The 24,269-nt window shown below is 33.8% G+C and overlaps 6 protein-coding genes across 15 annotated transcripts in view; 4 read left to right on the forward strand and 2 right to left on the reverse strand.

Moving 5' to 3' along the window:
- Smc5 (structural maintenance of chromosomes 5) overlaps window positions 1-6,204 on the forward strand; it is a 79,712-nt gene extending 73,508 nt beyond the window's left edge. For 2 of the 4 annotated variants that reach the window (XM_070668252.1, XM_070668251.1), the window contains 14 exons: window positions 1,043-1,126; window positions 1,263-1,590; window positions 1,690-2,028; window positions 2,132-2,260; window positions 2,357-2,564; window positions 2,637-2,768; window positions 2,877-3,401; window positions 3,489-3,618; window positions 3,697-3,943; window positions 4,043-4,450; window positions 4,525-4,752; window positions 4,820-4,999; window positions 5,086-5,181; window positions 5,249-6,204. In XM_070668252.1, the coding sequence (XP_070524353.1) occupies window positions 1,071-1,126; window positions 1,263-1,590; window positions 1,690-2,028; window positions 2,132-2,260; window positions 2,357-2,564; window positions 2,637-2,768; window positions 2,877-3,401; window positions 3,489-3,618; window positions 3,697-3,943; window positions 4,043-4,450; window positions 4,525-4,752; window positions 4,820-4,999; window positions 5,086-5,181; window positions 5,249-5,383 (3,141 nt within the window). In that variant the 5' untranslated portion in view covers window positions 1,043-1,070 and the 3' untranslated portion in view covers window positions 5,384-6,204. The other 2 variants (XM_070668253.1, XM_070668250.1) reach the window with 2 other exon arrangements.
- Window positions 6,205-6,852: 648 nt separating this feature from the next.
- Window positions 6,853-9,556, forward strand: LOC139109313 (membrane protein FAM174B). Of its 2 annotated transcripts, XM_070668273.1 has the most exons (4): window positions 6,853-7,656; window positions 8,711-8,820; window positions 8,907-9,109; window positions 9,193-9,556. In XM_070668273.1, exons 1-3 carry the CDS (start codon window positions 7,321-7,323, stop codon window positions 9,070-9,072), a joined length of 612 nt encoding a protein of 203 aa, XP_070524374.1. In that variant the 5' UTR covers window positions 6,853-7,320; the 3' UTR covers window positions 9,073-9,109; window positions 9,193-9,556. The 2 variants fall into 2 exon arrangements, with proteins under 2 accessions (XP_070524374.1, XP_070524373.1); XM_070668272.1 differs by having other exon boundaries at window positions 6,855-7,656; window positions 8,907-9,556.
- Window positions 9,557-9,558: 2 nt separating this feature from the next.
- LOC139109310 (uncharacterized) lies at window positions 9,559-13,195 on the reverse strand. 3 transcript variants are annotated; one of them, XM_070668269.1, is made up of 7 exons: window positions 12,549-12,684; window positions 12,216-12,397; window positions 11,482-12,088; window positions 11,073-11,396; window positions 10,588-11,004; window positions 10,301-10,521; window positions 9,559-9,652 (listed from the first exon to the last, which is right to left on the reverse strand). In XM_070668269.1, exons 3-6 carry the CDS (start codon window positions 11,800-11,802, stop codon window positions 10,303-10,305), a joined length of 1,281 nt encoding a protein of 426 aa, XP_070524370.1. In that variant the 5' UTR covers window positions 11,803-12,088; window positions 12,216-12,397; window positions 12,549-12,684; the 3' UTR covers window positions 9,559-9,652; window positions 10,301-10,302. The 3 variants fall into 3 exon arrangements, with proteins under 3 accessions (XP_070524370.1, XP_070524369.1, XP_070524368.1); XM_070668268.1 differs by lacking the exons at window positions 9,559-9,652; window positions 12,549-12,684 and adding an exon at window positions 13,073-13,195 and having other exon boundaries at window positions 10,198-10,521; XM_070668267.1 differs by lacking the exon at window positions 9,559-9,652 and having other exon boundaries at window positions 10,198-10,521.
- Pig-o (phosphatidylinositol glycan anchor biosynthesis class O) lies at window positions 12,794-18,485 on the forward strand. Its single transcript, XM_070668249.1, has 4 exons — window positions 12,794-15,620; window positions 15,707-15,877; window positions 15,942-16,159; window positions 16,288-18,485. The coding sequence occupies exons 1-4, from the start codon at window positions 13,025-13,027 to the stop codon at window positions 16,480-16,482; spliced, it is 3,180 nt and encodes a 1,059-aa protein (XP_070524350.1). The 5' UTR covers window positions 12,794-13,024; the 3' UTR covers window positions 16,483-18,485.
- Window positions 17,183-20,582, reverse strand: LOC139109306 (uncharacterized). 2 transcript variants are annotated; one of them, XM_070668255.1, is made up of 3 exons: window positions 20,471-20,582; window positions 18,480-20,272; window positions 17,183-17,438 (listed from the first exon to the last, which is right to left on the reverse strand). In XM_070668255.1, the coding sequence occupies exons 1-3, from the start codon at window positions 20,580-20,582 to the stop codon at window positions 17,340-17,342; spliced, it is 2,004 nt and encodes a 667-aa protein (XP_070524356.1). In that variant the 3' UTR covers window positions 17,183-17,339. The 2 variants fall into 2 exon arrangements, with proteins under 2 accessions (XP_070524356.1, XP_070524358.1); XM_070668257.1 differs by having other exon boundaries at window positions 17,183-17,559.
- LOC139109307 (uncharacterized) lies at window positions 20,480-24,209 on the forward strand. Of its 3 annotated transcripts, none has more exons than XM_070668258.1 (12): window positions 20,480-20,607; window positions 20,944-21,170; window positions 21,455-21,530; window positions 21,596-21,782; window positions 21,871-22,053; window positions 22,121-22,372; window positions 22,442-22,529; window positions 22,634-23,012; window positions 23,087-23,217; window positions 23,382-23,629; window positions 23,685-23,713; window positions 23,817-24,209. In XM_070668258.1, exons 2-12 carry the CDS (start codon window positions 21,152-21,154, stop codon window positions 23,962-23,964), a joined length of 1,740 nt encoding a protein of 579 aa, XP_070524359.1. In that variant the 5' UTR covers window positions 20,480-20,607; window positions 20,944-21,151; the 3' UTR covers window positions 23,965-24,209. The 3 variants fall into 3 exon arrangements, with proteins under 3 accessions (XP_070524359.1, XP_070524360.1, XP_070524361.1); XM_070668259.1 differs by having other exon boundaries at window positions 22,121-22,360; XM_070668260.1 differs by having other exon boundaries at window positions 22,121-22,324.
- The last annotated feature ends 60 nt before the right edge of the window (window positions 24,210-24,269 follow it).

Genomic DNA, 24,269 nt, shown 5'->3' on the forward strand with positions numbered 1-24,269 from the left:
AAAAAAAAAACCATTGAGATACATATCTGCAATTTTCAGCTAATAGCCAAGAGTTCATGATAAAATCAATATCGTGAAATAGATCAGAACGTTTAAAACAACGCGGCACAGATTTTAAGATTGCAAATAAAAATATCTTACAAGATGCTTCTTTAAAATATTCTATAGATTTTGGTGCATAGCCTGAAAAGTAGGAATTACTGAGATAAAAATTATACAGAATAGAATTATTAAAAGAAGTTAAATATCTAATTGAGCGTTACATCCAGAATCTATATTTTTCAAATTTATTCCACTAAAGTGATACGCATAGTTTTTCTTTTACGGTATAACCTAAAATGAGATTTAAACATTTTTTTTGTACATACAAAAACCCTGTGTCTTTTTTATTTTAAGTTTTCTTATTTTTTATCATTTCGTTTTCGTCTCAAGGAAACGAATTCCACAAAGACTTCAAAGTGTATGGAAGAAGTGGCTTGTTTTTTAAGTCGAGAGATCTAAAGCTGTCTTGTATTGGAAACGAAAGATCGGGACGGGCTTTCACGCGGTTAAGTCGTGCTGTCTGCTCGTACGGTGGCGTCGGAAGCCGCGACGGAGCTATCGAAAAAAAAAAAAAAAATAATATGCGCGTTATTAACTTTACAGTTCTACCTAGATCACGTCATCTCCATTCTCGGGCCGCATGATCGACCGCGTGCCGGCCCGTGCGATCCTAGAACTCTGAATGAACTAAACAGTTGCTTTTTTTTGTAAGCGTCAACTGGTATACTCTGAGAGAGTCGATCAAAATGGAAAATTTAATTTAGCCAATCATAACGTACAAATCATTTCTACCTACGCCGTGAACGGCGCGAACGCCGCCTAGACTTCGCAGACGTTTATTTGTTTGCGAAATTGGCGGGCAGTCGTCGCGTTTCTGTTCCGTTAGTACGTAGAAAGTGAATAACGTAAACTGCATTGCCTCCCCTTTACGTTTAGATACTGGTTTCATTATTATAGACGTGCTTGTTTAATGTATTTCTCAATTTACGTATTTTTTAAGTGCATATATGGAAACATAACCTGTCAACATGACTGATGATATGGAAAGAGGTGTTATCACTCATATACATTTGGAGAACTTTATGTGAGTAAAGAATATTTTAATTCTTTTGTTTCATTGATAAGATTGTAAAGATATTTATTTAACGAAATGATTAAACGTTTATATATATATATATATATTTTTTTTTTTAAATGTGCAATTTTTTTTCCTCTTGTAGAACTTATAATGAGATAAACATAAAGCCTGGAAGATATCTTAATGTTATTATTGGACCTAATGGCTCGGGCAAGTCAACCATTGTTTCTGCTATAGTTCTTGGTTTGGGTGGCAAGCCTAATATTATTGGACGTGCTCTTCACATAGGGGAATTTGTGAAATATGGACAGAACAAAGCAAAGATAGAAATCCATCTGAAAAATGATTCTAACAAGGATTCTGTAATAACTAGAACATTTACTAAAGATGGGACATCTACATGGATGATTAATGGCAACCAAGCAAATGTAAAAGCTGTCCAAAAATTTACAGAGAGTTTTAATATTCAAGTATGTTTTTTCTACATTTATATTTTTAATTTTATAATTTTGTAATTTAAAAAAATTAATGATCTTGATATATCTAATTCATATATTATTTTTGTACAGATCAATAATTTATGTCAGTTCCTGCCACAAGATAAAGTACAAGATTTCTCAAAAATGGATGCTCAAGCGTTACTAGAAAACACAGAAAGATCTGTTGGAGATTCAAACCTTTTCGAGTATCATGTAAAGTTGAAAGAAAATAGAGCCAATTTTAAGAAGTTACAGACTGATATAAATAACACAAAACGGTTATTAGAATCCAAAGTACAAAGGCGTGATGCGTTACAACAAATTGTTGCAACAATAAAAGAGAGAAAATTGATAAAGAAAAAAATAATAACGTTGAAACAAAAAAAAGCATGGATTTTGTACGATCAAATGCGAAGGAAATTACTGGAGGTAAATAAACCTAATTAAAAAATTAATTTTGTATACTATTAAATAATACCTTATTTACGTTATTACATTTTTATTAACGATGTTTTTATATATGTTCATATAGTCAAAAAAAACCAGGGATAAAGCAGTAAGAGACATGCAAGTAATAGATGAAGAATTAAAACCAATGAAAAAAAAAATTGAAGAAATAAACGGTAACATAGCAATATTAAAAACTGAGTTAAACGATCACGTGAGTAGATACGTATAAAATAAAGTTATTAAAAAATTTTTTTGCTAATTGTTTAATTGATTAATTATATATAACACAAAAAACTCATATTTTTAGAACAAAAATGTTCAGGCTAAGAATAAAAAATTAAGAAACATAATGAATGAAATTCTTAATTGTGAAAATTCGATCAAAGAGGCTGAGCATACTTGTTCTCGAAAAATTCAAATGGAACAGACTAGAGATCAAGATATTAAACTTGCGCAGCAACAAAAATGCAAACTCGAAAATGACTTATCTCTTATGATTGATGAAGTTGGATCAGGTTTGTAATTAATAATTTATTTCTTTCAGTCACTTATGATAATAATAATAAGATATTTGTCGTATATTTCAGAGGAAAGTCTAAAAAAGGAATTGATAAATTTAGCAACTAATATGGAAAATCATCGAAAAAAAATTAATCATTTCACGAATAAAAATATTACATTAAAACATGAAGATGAAAGTATTAGTCGTGAAATAAGAGGTATATACTTAAATAAATACATATCCATTTATTTTTAATTGATTATTTTATAACTTTCTCATCGTAATTATTTGTTATTAAATATATAATTTAAAATTATGATTGCAGCTTTGCAAGCGGAGCTTCAAAGTTTCAACATTGATATGAAACGTTTAGAACTGTTAAAACAAAGAGATATAAATGCATATAAAGCTGCGCTTTGGTTAAAAGAGAATTTAGATAAATTTTCAGCAACAGTGCATCAACCCATGTTTCTCACCATTAACGTAAAAGAAGCTTCGTATGCTAAATATTTAGAAAATATAATACCGTTCCGGGATTTAATTGCATTTACATGCGAGGATAAACAGGATATGAATTTATTATTAAAGTATTTAAGAGAACAGCAGAAACTCCAAGTTAATGTGGTACATTCTGATCCAATAAAAAACATCTCGTTGCAACCGCGTATACCAATGGAGAACATAAAACAATTTGGTTTTAAGTATTACTTAGCAGAACTTATCGAAGTACCACCATCTATATTGAAATACCTAATCTCGATGTATCAGCTGAATAATATTCCTGTAGGAACTAGTGAAATCGAAAATAATACAAGTTACATTCCCAACAATTTAAATTGTTATTTTAGTGGTAAGTAATATTTTCGAGAAGTTAGATTTTACACTTTTTTTTTTTTTATTTTCTGTATATTTATATTTAATAAAATTTTCTTTGTAGAAAACAATATGTATTCCGTAAAAATATCTAAGTATACGCACGAAACGTCAACTAGCATATCTCGAATCAATGGAAATGGAATGCTGTCTATTGTTTTGGATAAATCTAAATTACAAAAACTTCAAGAACGGTATATTAATTTAAATTAATATAAAATAAAGAATAAGCCTTATTGTTAATATGAATTAATATTTGAACTATTTTACAGGTTAAGAAAATTACAAGAAAATAAGAATCAAACTTTAAGTTATATCAAAGAGATGGAAGATAAGATACGTGAAGAGACTAATATATTAGATGAATATAGAGCCAATAAAAATAAATTTCAACAAAATATTCAGAATATTCAAGCATTAAAAAGTAGAATACACATAGCTACAGATAAAATCAAACAATTGGAAACGGCTCACACAAATATCGAAGATATCAAAGCATTATATACCAAAGAGATTAAGGTTTTTTATTTTATTTTTTTAATTATAACTCATAATTTTTTAAAATTTTGTATCCGATAAAATTTATATTTATGTTTAATATATTATTTGCTATTATAGGCCATTATAAATAAGCAACTGCGAATGTATAAAGAGTATAATACAGTTTTGCAAGAGTGTTTTAATTACAATACAAATAACGTAGAGATTAAAATTGCAGTAACGCTGCTGCAACAAACTTTAATAAGCAAAGAAAATGCAGTTCATGAATTAAAAGATAAATTTGCAACAGCTGAAAAAATGTTTAAGCAACACGATAATGAGTTTCAACCTTTGAAGAAAGAAGCTGAAAGATTATATAGCGAAGCATTATTGAGCACAAATAATCTTAGTCCACAAGATGATGCATTTAAGCCTTTAAATAAAGCTTTTGAAAAATTACCAGCTACTATCAATGAAATAAATAATGAGTTAACTGTCGCTCAAGCCAAAGTTTTTTGTATGGCTAAAAATATGGACACTGAAAATGTAAGTATGACAATGAGAAGTGTAATTATTTTTCAGCTTAACAAAGAAATTAAATATTTTGTTTGCATTTTTAGGTACTTCTAGAATATGAAGACTTACAAAATTATGTTCAAAAATTAAATGAATATATTAAAAAAAACAATGCTGCACTAGAGAAAATAACGAAAGAAATTGAGGAGTTGAAGGAAAAGTGGTTAATACCTTTGGAGCTGTTGGTTGAAAAGATAAACAGAAATTTTAGTTCTTATTTTTTCGCGATGGATTGCGCTGGAGAAGTTACACTCTCGCATGGTGAAAATGCTGTAAGTGTAAACGCATGATACGAAATAAGTCCTTTCACTCCTAATAATATAAAAATATATTTTTTAGTTGGATTTCGATCAATACGGCTTAAAGATCAAAGTAAAATTCCGTGATGCTGACGAATTGCAAGAATTAACAAGACATTTTCAGAGCGGTGGCGAAAGAACAGTGACTACCGCAATTTACATGATAGCTTTGCAAGAATTATCACGTGTACCGTTTCGCTGTGTGGATGAAATTAATCAGGTTTTTATAATATCAATAATAGTAATTTAATTTATATATTATAGTTTGATTTTCACAATTAAAATTTTGTGTGGCATTTTTATTAGGGAATGGACGCAATGAACGAAAGACGTGTCTTTGACTTACTCGTCAAAATAACAGGGAGACCAGGCAGTTCCCAATATTTTTTACTTACGCCAAAAGTAAGCATAACAATGATAATTAAATTTTTTTTATACGGTAATTTTTATTAATCTTGTTCTTTAACAGCTCTTGCCTGACTTAACATATGCTGAGACAGTGACAGTTCATTGCGTTTTTAATGGATTGGTTAAAACAGACGATGAAAAGTTCGAGTTTGATGTTGAGGATTATTGCAATTATTTAATATCGTCAGCTAATTAAAAGAAGGAAATAGCAGTAAAAAAATGGATGCCTTGCGTTTATGTAAATATGCACATGTATGACATGTTTCTTAGTCATTAAAAAAAAATTATTTTTACCTTTGTGCATAGTGCGTGTAAGTTATAAATTATATTTTTTTATAAAACATTAAAACTTAAGGTTATAGTTATATATATATATATAAAAGTTTAATAAAATATTTTTATCAATATTAGTATCTTGACAGGATGCATTTTCAGATGGTCGCGCGACTATTTCTTCCTTTTGCCTTTTTTCTTCTGAGCCTCTGGCCACGGAAATCCTCGACACTTTAACACATCCATGATGTTGTGACATGTATAATATGCATTCTCCATCACCTCATCGTTAAAGATGTCCATGGCGAATCGTGCTTTCCCTCCGCTTCTTCTGGATTTTTTCGATCCCTTATTTTTACCGCCATTACCACCTTTACTACTTTTTCCATTATTCTTTCCATTTGTCTTTGTACCAGCTTTTTTCTTACTTTTACCACCCGTTGCCATTGTTAGTGAAATTAATATCTTAAAAAGCAAAAATTAATACTGCCATTTATTGTAATAATTAGATTAATCTGTAGTCATGCATAATTAATAATTTCACTATTAACTAACCGATATTTAAATTTGTTTAATTAAATTTCTTCTTCATTGAATTTTCATCGTATTCTTGAGGTGGAAAACTAGACAGTTAAAGCAGAATAAATAACTCACGTTACCATATCAACATGTAACAATCAATAAGAGTTCATTGATTACTAAATAAGCTGACGCTTAAAACTGTAGAATTAAAAAAAAAGATTGTAAAACACTTGTAAAATTTTAAAGACTTTAAATGTTAACTTTTTTGCAATGCAAACGGAATGCAGACGCGAAGATTTGATATTTATGTAATCTATCTAATTTTATCTAATGATAATTTTTAAGGAAAAACAATTTTTAAAATAATTTAGTCTTTAACGATATTTATATTTTTGTCACACGAAACTTTAAGTTTACGTGAAGCTGGCGTTCAAGTTCGTTCTCTTGACTTTATATTTGCGCTGGCCATCATACTTGTCGTGAATATTAAGATGAAATTTATAAGAGTGACCTACAGGCATGTATTGCTATAATACGTGATCTTTTTAGAAATGTTTCAAGTCGAGATGCTTTATGAGAACAGTTTGAGAGTATGAAAGTATTTTCCATCTAATATATACCGAAGTTAACTACTATTTAAATTCCGTCGATTTCTAATGATATCATTTATATAATCGAGTATACATTTTATATTAAAAAAAAAAAAAAATATGTAACTACATACGCGTACACGTGTTCCCTCCCTCTCCCTCCTTCTCTTCGCCGCGTGAATGCTTTTCGCGGCCGCGTACACCGAAAGACAGATATGGCGTTTTCTGCGACGATAGCAGCTAGCGTATGTAACCTTAGGAGGCAGTGGCAAGGGGTGAGAAGAGAACGGGGGAGAAATCAGTCATCGGCAAACCGGCCGGCGCGGTACATACATGCGGCACATGTGAAACTCGACGCACACGACTCTAAAGTCACGTTCGCCAGCTGCCTTCGGTGCAGCAAACGCTATATCTGCTTTCCAGCGTACAAGAATCTGATCCGACTCGGCGAAGTCGGCGTAAGCTACGAATTGTAGCTGCCTCGTCGCGGCGGAAGGAGGACGGAACATATTATATCCGTCCTCTTTTATAACTCGAGCCGAGCCGAGCGCGGCGGCGTTCGCCGACAAGCTGCTAGAATTTTCATCACTGGGAAGCGTGGCTGGCGCGGAAGGAAGACGTTCAGTCAAGCTGTGCGAACGTGCGCGCCGGGCAACATGGAGAACGCGCCGGAACGTCGGGCTATCGCTTTGTGAGCCGCCCAGAGACACGCGGAGGCTGCGCTTGGTCGTTTAAATGACGCGGCGCGATGACGCGGTCGAAGATCCAGAAGCTCAGGTTCTTCATATTCCTGCTGATCTTCTTGCTGGCGCAGACCGGGGTCTGCGACGGGAATCACCGGGAGAAGAGAGGCGCATCGTCGTCGAATGTGGAGGAGAAGGCGGCTGCCGCAGTCACCGCGGCCACGAACGATCGACCCGGCGACAAGGGTGGTCAGAGAAACGTGGCCGGGTCGGCCGGCGACGCGAAGAAGCCGGCTCTCGACAGCAATCGAACTCACGACAACATAACCTCGAGATTGTCGGACGTCGCCGTCGCGAATAAAACCGTGCACACACTCGACACCGCGGACACGTCCAACGAGGTATGTACCGTCCCGATTGATATCGTGCAGTTCTCATTTATTGCTTTACTTATCACGATCGAGATGATTCTCACTTATGACGTCATCCCGCCTTTGTGTTTAACATCCGAGTTGATGAAAGACGGAGCGACGTAGAACGTTCTAATTATCTAAAATCTGATGTGAATGGAAAGTAATTTTTCTAAACAGCGAATTTGTTTCATTTGACGTAAATCGAGATAAAAACTTGGAGTATTTTCTATGAGGCACGTTTATTTGGAACGATAAAAAGAAGTGAAAGATAAAAGAGTAGAATAAAACTTTTCCATATAAAAATTTAAAGATAACAATTTTTTTTAAATGATTTTACTTGTATTCTTATTCAGATAGCTTTGTAGAATATAAAAGCTTTTGGTAAGATAAGAGGAGCTTTGATGAAACTTATTCAACTCATGTTTGTGCATTCTTTTTCTTTTTTTTTTTTATATTTTTGAGAACATTAATCCCTCTTATATTTTCTTTGTATTTTAAATCAAAGGATTAGAGGTGGTTTTTTGATACTCAGTGCTGTGAGGCAAATATCATCTACTGAAAAAAAACTAATTATATAGTTTCTTATACATAATAATTTTTCTTATCATTTACTATGTATAATTTCCTGGTATTCAAGGAAACAAAAATGAAGATAATTTGTATCTTAATTATACCTTAGTGATAAATTCTAATTACAATGTATAACTGCAGCAGGTTACACAAATATACATATAGTAAAAGCAACTCATGCCACATTAATATGCCAATTAAATACGAATATATAAATGTATTTTACATTTTAATTTTGTTCTATTAATATGTATATTAAGATATTAGAGCACATATTATAATTAATATCACATTTGTAACTTTCCTACAATTTATTCACACTAATAAAGCATCTTTCAGAACTTTGTGAATAATATAAATTTAAATCTACAAATCGTGTCACACACTACACTCGTTCTAACGAACTATATCACCAATTTGAATTATTCTTACACTACTATTATCTTAAATTATTATTAATTTCTCCCGGCAGTCCAGCGAAGGACACACGTCCTTCAATACTGGTGCTCTTGTACGCGGTTTCTTAGTCTTCGTGGGACTAAGCGTCTTCGTCATGGCCTACATCGTGTTCCGTAGTTTTAGGTACGTTTTAACAGATAATAATGACAACGTGTAAATAGAAATAATGGATTGATAATTTTATGGCTTTAATCGGCTCTTACCTGCAGGTTAAGTAAAACACGTGCCCAATTGGTCCGTAAGTACGGTGTTCTTACGCACAGGCAAGACGTCGAGATGCGACCGCTGCCACTAGAAGAAGAAGACGACGAAGATACCACAGTCTTCGATGCGAGCAACGTTGTGACGATCAACGCTCAGCATCATGTTACATAGACGTGACTTGTAGCGAAATATACCGTTGCGCTATTATGTATGTCATTTGTATAGCGTTTTCGGGATCGTGATTGTGCTGAGCAACATTCAAGTAACTCTGTCGCAATCTATTTAATATAGGAATGCAAGAGGACTATCAACTGCGAGACACATTAAGGCATTTTTCAACGTCGTAAAAGTAATTTGCTTTACGCAGCAAAGTTATTAACATCAAACGTGCATCTGTGATGCATTTATCATTAATATACTATGCTTGTCAGCAATAGATGTACTTTTCCTAAAAAAAAAAGAAGCAAAAAATGAAAAAAATACAAAATATTTCTACCAGTACTGTCCACCCTGTTAATATTACTATGTGATAACGCAAAATTTTAGATATATATCGTATGCGATCTAATTAAGAATTAATGGGTGGTTATATTTCTCTTATACAGATTATATTTTAATTAATCTACGTTGTTATAATTAAAATTATACGAAAGGACATGGACTGTCTATATTTTATTTAAATTTATACATTTTTGATAACTACATAAAGTTTTATTCTAAATATGTATAAATATAATTCTGCGATACATATCTATTGAAAAAATACAAATATGAAAATAAAATTATTAGAGATTTATTAAAATTAATTGTATACGTCAAAATAGTACTATTTCAATATTACTTTAACAAAAAAAAAAAAATATATATACAGGGTGTCCCAGATCAGTGGACGATGCCGTAAATGATAGGTAGATTTAATCGAATTAAAACGAAAAGTCCTTTACCATTTCAAAAAATTCTCAATAGTTTTCGAGAAAAAAATTAAAATATATTAAATGTATAAGCGTAAGAGCGACAAGAAAGCTGCGCGTGAGTGAGCGCGACAGGCGAATGACTAGAAATGGCACCGTTGTCTGTCGCGCTCACTCAGCCCACGCTTCCTCGTCGCTCTTACGTGTACATAAATTAATTTTTTTCTTGAAAACTATTGAGAATTTTTCAAAATGGTACAGGACTTTTCGTTTTAATTCGATTAAATCTACCTATCATTTTCGGCATCGTCCACTGATCTGTATATATATATATATATATATATATATATATATATATATATATATATATATATATATATATTAATTTCAATAGAATGCATTATTTTTTTTTTTTTTTAATAAAAATTAAATTTTAAAATTTTCTCTATTAAGGCAGAAAGATTAATGACATAAATAAAAATTATTACTTTCATAAATATCCATTCGTAACTCCATGAACTATTACATCTGCTAATCTTCGCCTTCCCGCTGACGTTTCGATATTAGATAATGTCCATACATCAGCAATATTTACTTCTTCATCGCTCTTGACTATGGCGTCTAAATCGAACGATTGAGACGGATCTAATAAGCAAAATGGGACTGCTTCCGTAGAAAACACTAACCCCACTATAAAGTACTCCTTCACCTGCAATTAATATCGATGTTAGTACAATATCTTTTCGAAATCTTAAATATAAAATAATAGTTTTACCTCTTTCATAAATAAATTCCACGGATAAATTTTTTCCGGGTCTGAACCAAGAGATTTAATGGCGTTACTTAATTCAGAGTGATAAACTTTTAATATATCATCGTAATACTGATCTCGAAATGATTTCTGAGTGCAAGAATAAACCAAAAACGATAGGTCCGTAAGAGGATTGGAGAAACGAGCAAGCTGAAAATCTAACATCAGTGCTTCTTTTTTATTTTCTCCAGCATCTCGGACTAGAAAGTTGGGAGCCCAACAGTCGCCCGCGGCAATAACAGACGTGAGAGAATTTTTTTCGCATAATTCTGAACACTTCTCGTAGAGTGTGCCAAATTTATAGGAATTGAATTTTTTTTCTGCTTCACTGTTGGGATATTCCATCTTTAATGCATGCTTCGTTATGTCCACTAGCTTTTTCTGCAAACGCAAAGATATTTTATTAATATCTATATGCAATATAAAAAATGAAACGTAATATCACTTACGTGGAATCTCTCGTACCAGCCCCAATGATTAGCGCCAAAGTAAGTTTCTTTCAAGTGACTTGCAATTTCTGCGAACTCGTCTTTTTTTTGGTCCCTATACGCAAATGAAATTGCGTGAAATTTTGCTAGAGTTTTTAAAATCACGGTACACTCTGCCCAATCTATGCAGCTTTGTCTAGATGCAGGTCCAAATCCTAAAGGAGAGACGTCTTCTAAAACTATAAAATCGTTCTCACCGTCCATGTAAGAAGCAAGGTAACGTGGTATGCACAGCAGATCACTTCGACCTCTCTCCTCTAAAAATTGTTTAATCTTGGGAACAACCTGTAATACAAAATTTATTTGAGACTGAGGACGTTAACCGTTTTGCTTAATCATGTAAAAGAAAGCTGTTAATAAATTTTCTTACCTTTGTATAGAATATGATTTCATTGCCAAAAAATTCCCCACTCCTAAAGGTCTTTCTCCTGCCAATGTTTTTGGGAATTGATTTTACAACGATATTAACTTGTACTTCTTTCTTAGAACCATCGTCTAGAGTGCCAGTGAGTTTGATCTTGTTAACAGTCGACAGGTAGCTGTCACCTTTAGTAAATCCCTCGCCAAAATCCCAATCTGTTAGTTGTACCTTTTTTCCATCACATACTTTCGACAGAACGTCTGCCAATACCTCTTCCGTGAACTTGTCACTCACCTCACTCAAGTTAACACGATTTTTAGTTTGATTCATGATTTTACTTTTGTACTTAACAGATATTTGATAGTGCTTACAAAATGCTGAACTATTGAATACTGATTACTTGAAACTAATGTTGATGGTAACTTAAATAATTGATTTCTTTCTTAAATTGATTTCGCTAAAATAAGGAACTTATAAGCGCGCGATTGTAATACGGAATATTGATAACCCCATGCAATTTGCCGCGGTTTATATACTAACGCTTATCTTCTGACGTGATTTATTACTTCAAGTATTCCTTTCTGATATCTCTTTATTCTTTGTGATAAAGGCCAATCTGAAATTCACACGTAAGAGGCATCTTATCAATTTGTAATACGTAACTTTCCGTATAATGTTTGATAACATAAATTCTTTTTACACATTTTTTTTTTTTTTTTTATATTTGATTAAACTTTTCTTACCGAGAACAGGAGGAGAAAAAAGTTTATCGCTTTTCTCGCACACAAGCTCGACCGTTGTAGAGAGGGCCGATTCGATTGCCGGAATCACGATCTGCCACGTATGACACTGTGACTCTGACTGGAATTTTTCCATTCTAAAGCAGGACGAGTCTCATTGAGAGGCATTAGCCGGAACGTGCGTCCTTGAAGGGAATAAATTAATTAATAGATTCGGTGGCCGGATGGCCACGAGAGAAGATTTGACTAAATCACTAAATTCCATTTATTCTATTCTATCAGCCGTTATAATTATTGTAAATGCCATAAATCGTGCGTAGGTTTCTATCGTTCTACCTATAAAGTAATATGAGGAGACCCAACTCAATAACGTTTGAGTTAAAAACGTGGGACACGAACATAGCACCTATCTGTGAACGATTGCAGCCAGTGCAGCTACACAGAACGAGACTTTAAAATGGCGTCAATCCATAAGAATCCGTTCTTTACTGCGGATTTCCTCCCTAGTCGGCGCCTTGTTCGTGTCCCATTATTAGTTCGCGACGTTCGCGTAGTTGGGCTGTTTAGCTGTTCCGTGTAGCTTCATATAGCGGCGAAGAGGTTATGTATCGTTCGAACCGCGACTCATGAATTATCGATTAAACGTCTTCGGCATTTAGCAGAGGCAAAACAACACGCGTGGCCGATCGCGCGTCCAGATGCGACAATGGTGGAAGATGGACCGGCGTACTGCGGGTTAAGTCCCCGTCAGAGTTTCCTCGATTCAGTGCCGTCAGTGAACGATACCCGCGCGCGACATTGACTTGACGAAAATGAGCCGACTATGGAATTACCTGGTATTTCAGACATGGATGTCTTACCTGATGGCGGCCGGCTTGCTGGTCTTCACAAGTGGCTTCCTACTGAATCGCGTTTCCCGGCCGGAGCGGGCCGAATGCGCGCGGTGCACGGTGACCGGCGATTGCGGCACGGATATTCTTCACGATACGGAGCATGCCGCCAAGGTATGCCTGGGCCGCAAAGCGCGAGTCGTTCTCCTGATCGTTGACGCCTTGAAATACGAGTTCGCGGAGTGGCACGAAGAGAACGCCGCGGTGTCTTCCTACCACCGCAACAAACTGCCCGTAATTCACGAATTACTGCAGAAACATCCGTCTTACACCCGTCTGTATAAATTCGTGGCCGATCCACCTACCACGACCATGCAGCGCCTGAAAGGTCTTACAACGGGCTCGTTGCCTACGTTCATAGAGGTGGGGTCAAACTTTGCTTCGGAATATATTCAAGAAGACAATCTCATTGACCAAAACACCGCCGGAGGTATCGTTTTCATGGGGGACGATACGTGGACCAATCTATTTCCCGATAAATTTATGAGGCAATTTCCATCGCCGTCGTTCAACGTCTGGGATCTGGACAGTGTGGACAAGGACGTGCAATATCGTATTTTTTTCGAGATGAAGAAGAAGGACTGGTCGCTACTGATAGCGCACACGCTCGGAATTGATCACTGCGGGCACAAACACGGCACGCACCATCCGGAAATGACGAGAAAATTGAATGACACTAATACGCTTATAAAAGAGATTGTGACATCTCTCGAGAAGGACACGATGCTCTTTGTCGTCGGGGATCATGGTATGACTGAGACTGGAGATCACGGCGGTGACAGCCCCAGCGAAGTTGAGGCTGCGATGTTCGTTTACTCGACGACTCCTTTGTTGAAAGGGTTCGCGGTTAATGACGACAATAGCGTTAATCAAATCGATCTCGTTCCTACTTTGGCATCGATTCTCGGCACACCGATTCCCTTCTCTAATTTAGGATCTGTAATACTCGATTGTTTACCCAGTAAAATCGAGGAGGCGGCCACCGGCCAATTGTTATATCCGTTACATTCTCTGTGGAGGAACATTGCTCAGACGAAAAAGTACATAGAAATATATTCCGCAGATACTTACTTATTTTCGAAAGAGCAGCTGCAGCATTTGCATTACATTTATAGTCTTCTTTCGGAGCGTGTTAAACAGGTCGATAATCTCGAGAAATTGGAAGCATTTATTCGAGATACCAAAGGATATTTTAAATTATTGAAAGACACATGTTCAGAAGTATGGGTTCAATTTGATTCCGGACTTATTTCCAAAGGTTTACTTTTAATGTTCTGCTCATTATTTTTCTTTTATCTCTTTATCACTGGCATTCCCGAAAGCCGTATGTGTGACATATTTAAATCTTCATTTTTGCAATGTGCCATTATAGCGAATTTAATTACCGCCGCAATTACGATGTGCTTGTTTCTTTTAAATGTTATAGAGGAATTGAGGAATACAACTTTTTTTGCTACCGGAGCTGTTTCGATTGGTCTACTGGTTATAGTAATTGCACAGAATTGGGACGTCATATCGATGTGCTGGTACGATCATCGTCGAATCAAGCTGCTGACTTACGTAGCGAGGATAATTCTTCTTCTAACAATATGCGGACTATTCTCCAACAGTTATATAGTCGAAGAAGACAAGGTTTTATCTTTTCTTTTTATTACACTTGTTTGTCTGCTCACGTTTGATCTGCGAAAAAACGATTCCGATAATACTTCCGAGAGAAAAACGAGATTTACTTCTTCAAAACCAACAAAATCAAATTTCAGGACACTCGTATTAATTATTGGTTTACTAGCGTGTGCTTCGGTGAGGCTGTCACATTATTTCTGGCGTTGTAGGGAAGAGCATTTGCAACGGGAGTGCTCTATATTTTCGACTGGTAAAGTTGGTTGGTCAACGATGCCAAATAACTGGGAGCATGCTCTACTCGTCGTTTTATTCGCCTCAGTCATTATAATGCCAACATTGTATGTAGTAATAGTTAGATTATGGTTGCAAAGCTGTGGAAATCTTACAGGCTTTGCTCCCAGCGTTATAATAGGCCAGTATTGTCCGGTGATCGTAAGCGTTTGCATGGGTTGCTACTGGATTTTGCAAAAGCTTCCGATTATCAAGCCGAAACACGCGTTATCTTGGGAGATCAATACGTTACCTAATATGGTTTACTTCTCTTGCGTCCTCGCGATTCTTGTCCTCTATTATCGTCCGCTTAGTATATATTTGCTGCCAAAGAAGAAGGAATCCATCGACGTCTACCGTGATGAAAATATAGTGCCTCGATTATTTGAAAAGATAAAAGACTCCATTTCCCGCAAGCGAATAGACACCGACGAGCTCCCGGTCATTTATGGTTTCGGGAGTACTTACAGCGCTGCATTTATCTCATTAAGCGTATTTCTTACGCTTTTGTACGCATTATTATTGGGAGATACGTTGTCGCCTGGCACATTTTTGATGTTCGTCACGTGCGCTTGTGTATTGGGTTTATCTGCGATAGAGAGATACAGAAATGCTAACAATATTTGTAAGTATACACGATAAAATGTTTATATTACATGCATAATTAATTTCTTAATTTTTCTAATACTTTTTAAAAATTGTTATATATAGCTGAGCTAGTTGACGTATCGATGCCTGTGTTACTTTGCTGGTTTTTACTAGCCGAGTATTTTTTTTATGGAACCGGCCATCAGGCAACATTTCCTACCATTCATTGGCATGCTGCCTTTGTAGGAACTGGCGGTCAGTTTTATGGAAACTTAGTGTCAGCAATGTTAATCGGTGAGTATTTATAAATAAATTTAAATCTCCACTGATTCTAATTTTTTAATAATATTATTTTTAGGTATTAATACATTTGGATCGCATATTATATTGGGTGCAACGTTACCTCTATTGGTAATAGTGCCATTTACACTCCACCGGGCATTTCCGAAGTTTCTCAAAGCAAAGTTTTTCGATGATATTAAAAGAGGTGAACTCTTGCTCTTCGAACAGGATTCTGCTTTTCACGCTGCAGTTTTTGCGATTGCTGGAAAATATACATTACTTCATGGTATACGGGTATGTTATAAAATGTGTAACAATTAAATTTTAATTATATTTTCTCGAAAATAAATCTCACTTAAAAATCTGTATGATTAATATTGATATTTTATTTCTACTTACTTTCTATATTTTTTTTTTTTTAGACTTTCGGCAGCATGCTTGCAGCAACTATACATTGTCGGCATTTAATGGTTTGGAAGATATTCGCGCCAAAGCTGATATTCGAAGGAATTGGATTTTTGGTAACGTTGGGTAGTATATTAGCATCATTTTACATGGTATTCCGTATCGATCAGCAAATGGAATATCTCATCACTAGAGTCACAAAAGGCAGATGATAGTGACTTACTTTTAAGGAAGTATAGTACAATCAATTGCAAAGTACCAAAGTCGTAAGAATACTTCGCTTTTGCGATGAATCCGAAAGTGGCTCGTTACTTACGAATATAAATCGTATCTCTAGAAATTTAAATTATTAGGGTATTAAAACGGGCAATATATAAGTCTATACTTAGCACAATACTGCCAATATTTCCACAATTTTGTATGAAAGTGTAATAAGATTAAAAAGGAAATCAGGTATATTTAGCAAGTATTATAAATAACGTTTTTCGTGCCGGAGTAAAGAAATTTGTCTCTCCATTTTTTTCGAGTTTAATATTAATGTCAGTTAATAATGTGCGCGCTCTTATAAAATGCAATGTCCCATATAACTAAACTGTGATGCTTCCTAACACACTAACACTACCCTGCGTGCAATGCATTGCTGATTGACGAACAAAGCAACGCACTTGATGCAGGATTGTGTCCGTGTGTCGCAATTTGATGGGCACATCAACGTATTACTGCTATTATTATATAGATCATGATCGTATATAAAAAATATATTAAACATTATCAGAAAAGTATTCACTTTTCATATCCTTTGGTACATACACGTAGAAAAAATACTATATATTGTGATTGATGAAAAACGGTATTTTAGATATACCACGATTGTATATCGCAGATAATTTTAATGATTCTGTAACATTGCCGTTTCCTTTTTATCTTCTGCCAAATACATTTTATTGGAAATAATCATTTTATATTATACATATTTACGAATACGTTTTGAATAACAATTTTAAAAGATCTTTCATTGAAAATTAATTATGTAAATACATGAAAGAAATACTCCTCCTGGCTGAATGGCCTAATGGTGGTTATGATGGTGCCTACGATCTTGATATTCATTCTCATGATACTGCATCCAGTCAGCCCATTTGTTTGAATTTCCGTAAGCGTTTGATCCCTGCGACAAACGAACAAATAGCCACGCGGTTCATAATTCAGAGACATTTTGCACGTACTTAACTGTAATTAATACTTTGAAAGCCTGGAGCTTGAGAGTTAGGCAATTTAGGCATTTGAATCTGAAAACAAATTAGTTTATTATATTTTATAGCTTTATGGGTATTATTCCATAAGATTAAAAAAAATCTAGAAAAAGGTCTTCGGCGAAAAATGTTAGATAATTATGCAACTTTCTATTTTTCGTTTCGAACACAATTTTGTATATAGGCTTCCAAGGTATTATAGCGTATAATATATTATTTAAATTGTATATAAGCACACTGCTTTTGGTTAAACTATCAAATAATTTAATATTTTGTTAATATAATATTTAGTTTTGTTGTTGTGATTTATGTAGTGAACTCTTGAATAAGTAAATAGGTACATATAGAATCTTTCGACATAGATTTAAGAAATGATAAAACACGATAAGAATCATCTCTAATATCAATATACATTTTTTTTTTAAGTATATATTACCAATTTGGAGAGAGATTCTAGTACATTTTATATCATGACATTCTTAGATTAAAAGGAGAAAAAAAAAATGCAAATTGTTGGCGTTTTAATAATAACATTAACAAAATAATATTAATCGAAAATCATAATCATAATAACTGAAACATTAAAAAAAAATATATAATATAAATCGAATAGTAATTACTGTATCATTGATTAATTTAAATATTACTGTTATCAAATTATAAAATAATTCCGTTGCAAATTATTATAATTAATTACAATATAAGCAATATAGAAATTATTATAAATTATAGTGAAAAATATTGTATACCGGTGAATTTTAATGAATAGTTCAAACGTTTTACCATACGATATGAGTTACCGACTGTAATGTTAGTAATTCGTATCGTACGGTAAAACGTTTGAGCCGTCCATTAAAATTCACTCTTGGATCTGTATACTTGTATGTATTTTTTTTCCTCTTACGATGTTTCAGTTAGTTGTTTCTAAAATTAATTTAAAATAAAATAGCTCTTACCAGCAACTTGATTCCTCCTCCTTGATGCTCAGGCGTAGAACCTCCTCCCGCTTGTACGGATTCAACTGCTCCTGCAGGTAAACTTTGATAGCCTTGATGCATCTTCATTTGTACGCCTCTCGTGTATTGTCTTTGATCGTGTTGATTATTATTGCGGTCATATCCGAAATACGGCAGGGAATCATCGTTCACTTGCCGTTTTACAGAAGGAGCGGAATTCTCCGGATAAGATACCCAGAAAGATGTTGGTCCTTCGGGCAATTCTCTACTCATTATAGAATTTTCTTGAGCAGAATCAGCTGGATATGAAGATGGATAAGAAGCCGAATAGGAAGCTGGATTTGCGGTCTCGATAGTGGATATTTTTTTTAGAATGGCTGCCAAGAGAGTATTGTTAATTGATGAAGCATCAAATGCGGCATTAGGTAATGGAGTTTTTGATGATTCTGAATTATTTGGAGCACTGGTATTATTTGCGATTGCACTTTTCACAATTACACTGATGTTTCTTTGCAGATCTGTCAGCATATCGAATACTTGACTAAGTACAGCCATTCTCTGCTGAAATGGAAGCGTTGGATCCACTGTCGGTTTTGCAAACGAAAATTTACTAGAAAAAGGCTTGAAAGGCTTCTTTGCAGAGGTAGCAGTTGATGCAGCTTTTTCATACACGATTAAATCGTTCAACGTTGCTATCATGTCACCTTTTAAATCACCAAGCTCTGATAAAATCGTATCGACGATTGCATCTTTAGCTGCTGTAATAGATGGCACATCATCCAAGGATCTTGCAATTTTATCTGATGAAATGTCATCAGATTTGAGAGATCTCAGAAAATTACTTGTCGTGTCTGAATCATCGATCGATTCTGATGTGGTTGTATTTAAGCTGTCAAATAACTTATCTAAGAAATCCGACACTTTCTGGGTATACTCGGTCGGCCCGGGAATTACAGAAGATGGTATCCAAAAGCTAGGCGGGACAACAGTACTTTTCGGCGTAGATGCTTCGGTTGTCGTTGTTGGAGCAGTAGTTGGAACAGCAAGATTGTTGAAGAGCGTGTCCAGAAAATCTGATTTCTTCGAAATAATTGCGCTCGGATCTACTATTGGTCCAGAAGAGCTCCCTGATCCAAAGGGTCCACCAAATCCGAAAGGTCCACCAAATCCGAAAGGTCCACCAAATCCGAAAGGTCCGCCTGGTCCAAAAGGTCCAAACGTTTTTGGCAGATATGCCTTTAGTGCATCAGCGGCTGGTTTTGCTGTTGGCAGACTTCCTATTATTTTTGGATAAGACGGTGAGCCCGGAATGGCATTAATGCTATCTGTAGAAGATGCCTCGATAGTTCTCTTTCTACGGGAGAAAGATGTTTTATCCATAAAATCAGATGTTACGTCTGGTGAAAAGAACGGTGTGTAAGGGCCGAATTTCGGACCCGCTGGACTCATTGAGCCAAATTTTGAGGCGAACGGACCAAACATACCGCGTTTATATACATTGCTACTGCCTATGATTTTTCCTTTCGTATCTGGTAATATATCTCGTTTATTGAATATTGTACTATCAGTGTTATCTAAAAATGGTTCACTTGAACCGTACGGTATAATCGGTTTGGTATCTGCCACGTTATATGCAACTGGTCCTAAACCGCCGAATAAATTACTTAACATATCTGTTTTTTTAGAAATAAATGTCTTCGGGTCGACAAACTTTGGCATAAACGAAGGTTTCGGCATATACGGTACAGATATCGTGTCTATTCCTCCTGGAGGTCCGAGAGCTCGTGAGTACACTGTAAAAATAAAGATTAGTATTAATTAATTTAATTTTTTATATTTAAAATTTTTTAGAAAATAATAGTTGCAAGTTCTTTATATTTAGAATTTGATTTTAATAACTATTTTAATTTAGATTTAAAAATATTGTAAAGAAATTTATGAATTTAAGAATTTGCGTTAAATAAGAAAATAACGAGAAAATAATACATTACCTGGTTTAGATACGAAATTTGTCCATGGTGCTGCAGGTGGAAGTGCCAGAGTTAAACTGGTAACGAATGCCACCAGGCAGACGGAAAATAAAAGTGCTGTTTGTCGGGACATCGTACTAAGTAACGTGGTCCGTACTGTGAGTTCCTTTTTATAATAATCATTTATCAATAATCCATGCAAAGTCTCCGAGATGAGCTGGATAGAAAATGCTGCCGCAACGGAGCCTTATTAAAATAATCTATTCGCCACATGTAGAACCTGCAATTGCTTATTTTAATTAGCCAATGTAATTCCTTCTTGGAGAAATGCGATTTCTTTATCATGAGTATACGTCTATTTTAATCAGTGGAGACAGTCGTGCTTTCACAAAAAAAAAAAAAATACTGCATTTATTTAAGAAAAAATGCAGTTATATTATAAATTCTTTTTTTTTAGTATATTCTAAATTACTTTTTTTTTATTCACTATATAGGTACATAAATAACGCATTTTATGGACGCGATTGGATTTTAATTATTTTACAAATGAGTCGTGTGCATTGCATTCGTCAGCTGTTTTTAATAATGGAAAATCTTCAATTATTTTACGAATACCTTATTTTGACTCATCGAATTTGAGGATCCCTAAGGTTGTTGTGAACATATTGCCATTTTTCATTGAAGTGCTACGTTATTACAAGCATGGACAATTCTCAGCAGCGTGAGTAATATGCTTTAGTATAATTATCTAAAAATAAAGGAAGTAGTTATATGGGTTGTGGTTGTCAGTTCCATTTATTAAGTCGTATATATTTAATTATCTAGTAATTTTTTGTAACGATTTAAATATAAAATTATTATAATAAAAATATAGGATTAAAGTTTTGAAGAAATTAATTAGAATATGTATTCTTTGATTAAAGAATATAAATGATACTGACGCCACAGCAGCAATAAATCTGTCAATGTTATATTCAGCTATACTTTCAATGATTTTTTTTCCAGGTAATATACCAGATCATACGATTAAAGACGTATTTCGTACGACCATGTGTTTTACCAAACTCAATATGCAAGAAAAGTAAGTTTCCTTTGCAATAATGTTTTTATCGTTATAAAAATTTATATTTTATATTACATCAACAGCAATACATTTGGAGATACGTTTGATACTCAAAATATGGACAGAGTAATAGATAATAATATTCCATCGCTAAAACAAAATTCTTTAAACGATAATGTTCCTAATTTTAAGTCGTTGCTTTCCGAAACATTCCCCTTTCGAGGTTTTACCCCGAGTGAAATTTCTATGATCCCCAATCACATAAAAAATGTAATTATATAATTTATGTAATATTCTCACATGTTTTTTTTTATTTAAAAATTAGTTGTCAATTTAAATGTATATTGCATTTTAACAGGCGGATTCATTGAGCCATTTAAATGATAATGCACGTAATTATCTGGAGAGAAGTAGCAAGTATCAAGTGCCATCTCATGAACATCATCTTAATAAAAAATATTCTGTACCTGATGACTTTAATGTCTGTAATTCCATTGGTGAATCACATCTTTGTCACTCAAAATATCGTACAGGATATCAGGTTTGTACATAAAAAAAAGTAAAAAAAAATTAAGTAAAATAAATTACAAGATATTACTATATTTTAGGATACATGCTCTACTAAAATATGTAATAAAACTGACATAACAGAAGATTTGGAACCTAATAAAATTTCTCAACGATTAAATAATGTTAGATGTAAAAGATTTAAAGATACATTTGATACACAATCCAGCACTTCACATATGATAATCGATGTCGATCAACATGCAGCAATTAAACAGACTAAAAGTGATATATATAAAATGGATGTATGTCAGGACGAAGATCAGAATATTATTATAAATGTATTAAATGTGGTAAATTTTAGTTTAAAATATTTTTAGAATTAAGATTGAATTGTACAAATAAGATTAATTATTCTACAGACGGATGATCTTTTACCGACAACGCGCGATAAACTTAAAACAAGTATAAGTAACTTTTTAAAACGAGCGCAAGAAGAAATCTTTGTTGGTAATTCTTCTTATTAATTTTCATTCATCTTATTAATTTATTTAATATGTATACTAATTATAAACACCACATAAACTTATAAAAATAATTTTTTCTATCCACAGAATTGTCAGGCTTTCCACGCATCAAATCATATCCACAAATGGGCTCGTCGAACGTGGTAGATTTCACATCAAAAGAACGAAAATCTGAAACACCATCAAAAATTTTAAATTATTTTGCATCTGTCTCAAGTAACGACAACATGTGTATGAAACAGCAAGATATAGATATTAACGTAAAGGAGAATCAGAAAAAATCAACTAAACGAACAAAACAAAAAGTTATTTCTTATGATAACAGATCGCAAAAGAAATGCAATTTTCAGGAATTCAATAAAGTTGCCGAATTGCAGTCACAACGAAGTAATTTAAATTATGATGCAGAAAAAAAAGTTGCTGAATGTGAATGTAAAGAGAAAAATACGGGAAATGTGGACCGCAGGTAAATGTGTCTTTATCCTAAAAATTCTAATTTTACGTACGACAATGTCAATAATAAAATAATTTCTAATGTAGATGTAAAACAGAATCAAAATTGGATAACATATATAATTTGGATGACAGTTTTCAAGCTCGTTCTATGTTTCAACTAGCTGCATACAAGAAACGATATTACAATACGTTATTGAATGTTCAAAAAGCAAAAGGTTAATGGAACAAAAATTATATTTATGCTATATTATGTGCAACATATTTTGCTTATTTTCAACATAAGTAATTCTTCAAGCGTACTTTAATATAGAACGCAATAAATCGTAATGATTAATCAGATATAAAAAATAAAATATTAATTACTTAAATTTTGTTACAGTCGCAATATCAAATTCTTCGGCATCTCCCTCGGATCATTTAACTGTTTACGATGATCCGTATTATACAAATTACATCCGCCAGCAGCAACACCTGCTTCATCAACAGCGTCATTTGACAGAGAGATCGCAATTTTTGACGTGCCCGATGGATTTATCCGGATTATCGAGCATGCATTGTGAACCGTACAGTTGGGCGAGATCCATCTGCAAATATTTATTACTGAAGCAATTAAGACTTGAACGGCAGGTAAGAAGATATAAAGATTATTTCAGAATATATTACTTACTGTATATTATTACAGACTTTGCCTCGGAATCCCCAAAATCAAAGGTAAGATATTATTTATGTTCAACAACAGAAGTACATTGAAAATGTGAGTTTTGTTCAACTGCAGTCCTATTTATACATTTTTTGGATTTCTTCATTCTTCAAGCGGTTGGATTCATCGGCATACTAGACATGGATATCCTTACTTCTCTGTACCAAACGAAAGTGATGAGACAAAGTACCGTGTACGTCGTCAAAATTTAGAAGAAATAGTTGGAAAATTGAAGGAGACTGAACCCAGTAATTTCAACTGACTCTCTTGCATTAGTTTGATGAAGTTTCATTAAAATTGCATACGTAAATGATATTATTCTTAGTTTCTACGAGATGCTTTTAAATATTAATTTGAAGAACTGACTTATATAACAGTAATGATAAAAATGTTGACAATTCATATAATTATAGATTGACATAATGTAGCAAAGCTGAATAAACGAGATCTTATTCTAAATGTTCATTTTTTGTATTAACCTTACCTCCGCATTAAAAATAATTATGCATTGATTATAAAAAAGATTATTATATATAATAATTTATGCACACATTTTTCTTCAGACAC

The sequence above is a fragment of the Cardiocondyla obscurior genome, linkage group LG17 (assembly GCF_019399895.1).
Source record: "Cardiocondyla obscurior isolate alpha-2009 linkage group LG17, Cobs3.1, whole genome shotgun sequence".
Taxonomy (NCBI): Eukaryota; Metazoa; Arthropoda; class Insecta; order Hymenoptera; family Formicidae; genus Cardiocondyla; species Cardiocondyla obscurior.

What these genes read in the sequence shown, in the direction of transcription:
- LOC139109310 (XM_070668269.1), bottom strand. Translation starts at nt 11,802, where the DNA reads ATGAATCAAACTAAAAATCGTGTTAACTTGAGTGAGGTGAGTGACAAG. An exon ending in GCTGGTACGAGAGATTCCAC is followed by an intron (nt 11,005 to 11,072) that starts GTAAGTGATATT and finishes TTGCGTTTGCAG; the next exon opens with AAAAAGCTAGTGGACATAAC. An exon ending in GGAATTTATTTATGAAAGAG is followed by an intron (nt 10,522 to 10,587) that starts GTAAAACTATTA and finishes TATTAATTGCAG; the next exon opens with GTGAAGGAGTACTTTATAGT.
- Pig-o (XM_070668249.1), top strand. Translation starts at nt 13,025, where the DNA reads ATGAGCCGACTATGGAATTACCTGGTATTTCAGACATGGATGTCTTAC. An exon ending in CAGAAATGCTAACAATATTT is followed by an intron (nt 15,621 to 15,706) that starts GTAAGTATACAC and finishes TGTTATATATAG; the next exon opens with CTGAGCTAGTTGACGTATCG. An exon ending in CATTACTTCATGGTATACGG is followed by an intron (nt 16,160 to 16,287) that starts GTATGTTATAAA and finishes TTTTTTTTTTAG; the next exon opens with ACTTTCGGCAGCATGCTTGC.
- LOC139109306 (XM_070668255.1), bottom strand. Translation starts at nt 20,582, where the DNA reads ATGTCCCGACAAACAGCACTTTTATTTTCCGTCTGCCTGGTGGCATTC. An exon ending in AAATTTCGTATCTAAACCAG is followed by an intron (nt 20,273 to 20,470) that starts GTAATGTATTAT and finishes TTATTTTTACAG; the next exon opens with TGTACTCACGAGCTCTCGGA. An exon ending in GAGGAGGAATCAAGTTGCTG is followed by an intron (nt 17,439 to 18,479) that starts GTAAGAGCTATT and finishes CGTTTGTCGCAG; the next exon opens with GGATCAAACGCTTACGGAAA.
- LOC139109307 (XM_070668258.1), top strand. An exon ending in GCAAGAAGAAATCTTTGTTG is followed by an intron (nt 22,530 to 22,633) that starts GTAATTCTTCTT and finishes TTCTATCCACAG; the next exon opens with AATTGTCAGGCTTTCCACGC. An exon ending in GAATGTTCAAAAAGCAAAAG is followed by an intron (nt 23,218 to 23,381) that starts GTTAATGGAACA and finishes ATTTTGTTACAG; the next exon opens with TCGCAATATCAAATTCTTCG.
- LOC139109313 (XM_070668273.1), top strand. Translation starts at nt 7,321, where the DNA reads ATGACGCGGTCGAAGATCCAGAAGCTCAGGTTCTTCATATTCCTGCTG. An exon ending in CCGCGGACACGTCCAACGAG is followed by an intron (nt 7,657 to 8,710) that starts GTATGTACCGTC and finishes TTCTCCCGGCAG; the next exon opens with TCCAGCGAAGGACACACGTC. An exon ending in ATCGTGTTCCGTAGTTTTAG is followed by an intron (nt 8,821 to 8,906) that starts GTACGTTTTAAC and finishes TCTTACCTGCAG; the next exon opens with GTTAAGTAAAACACGTGCCC.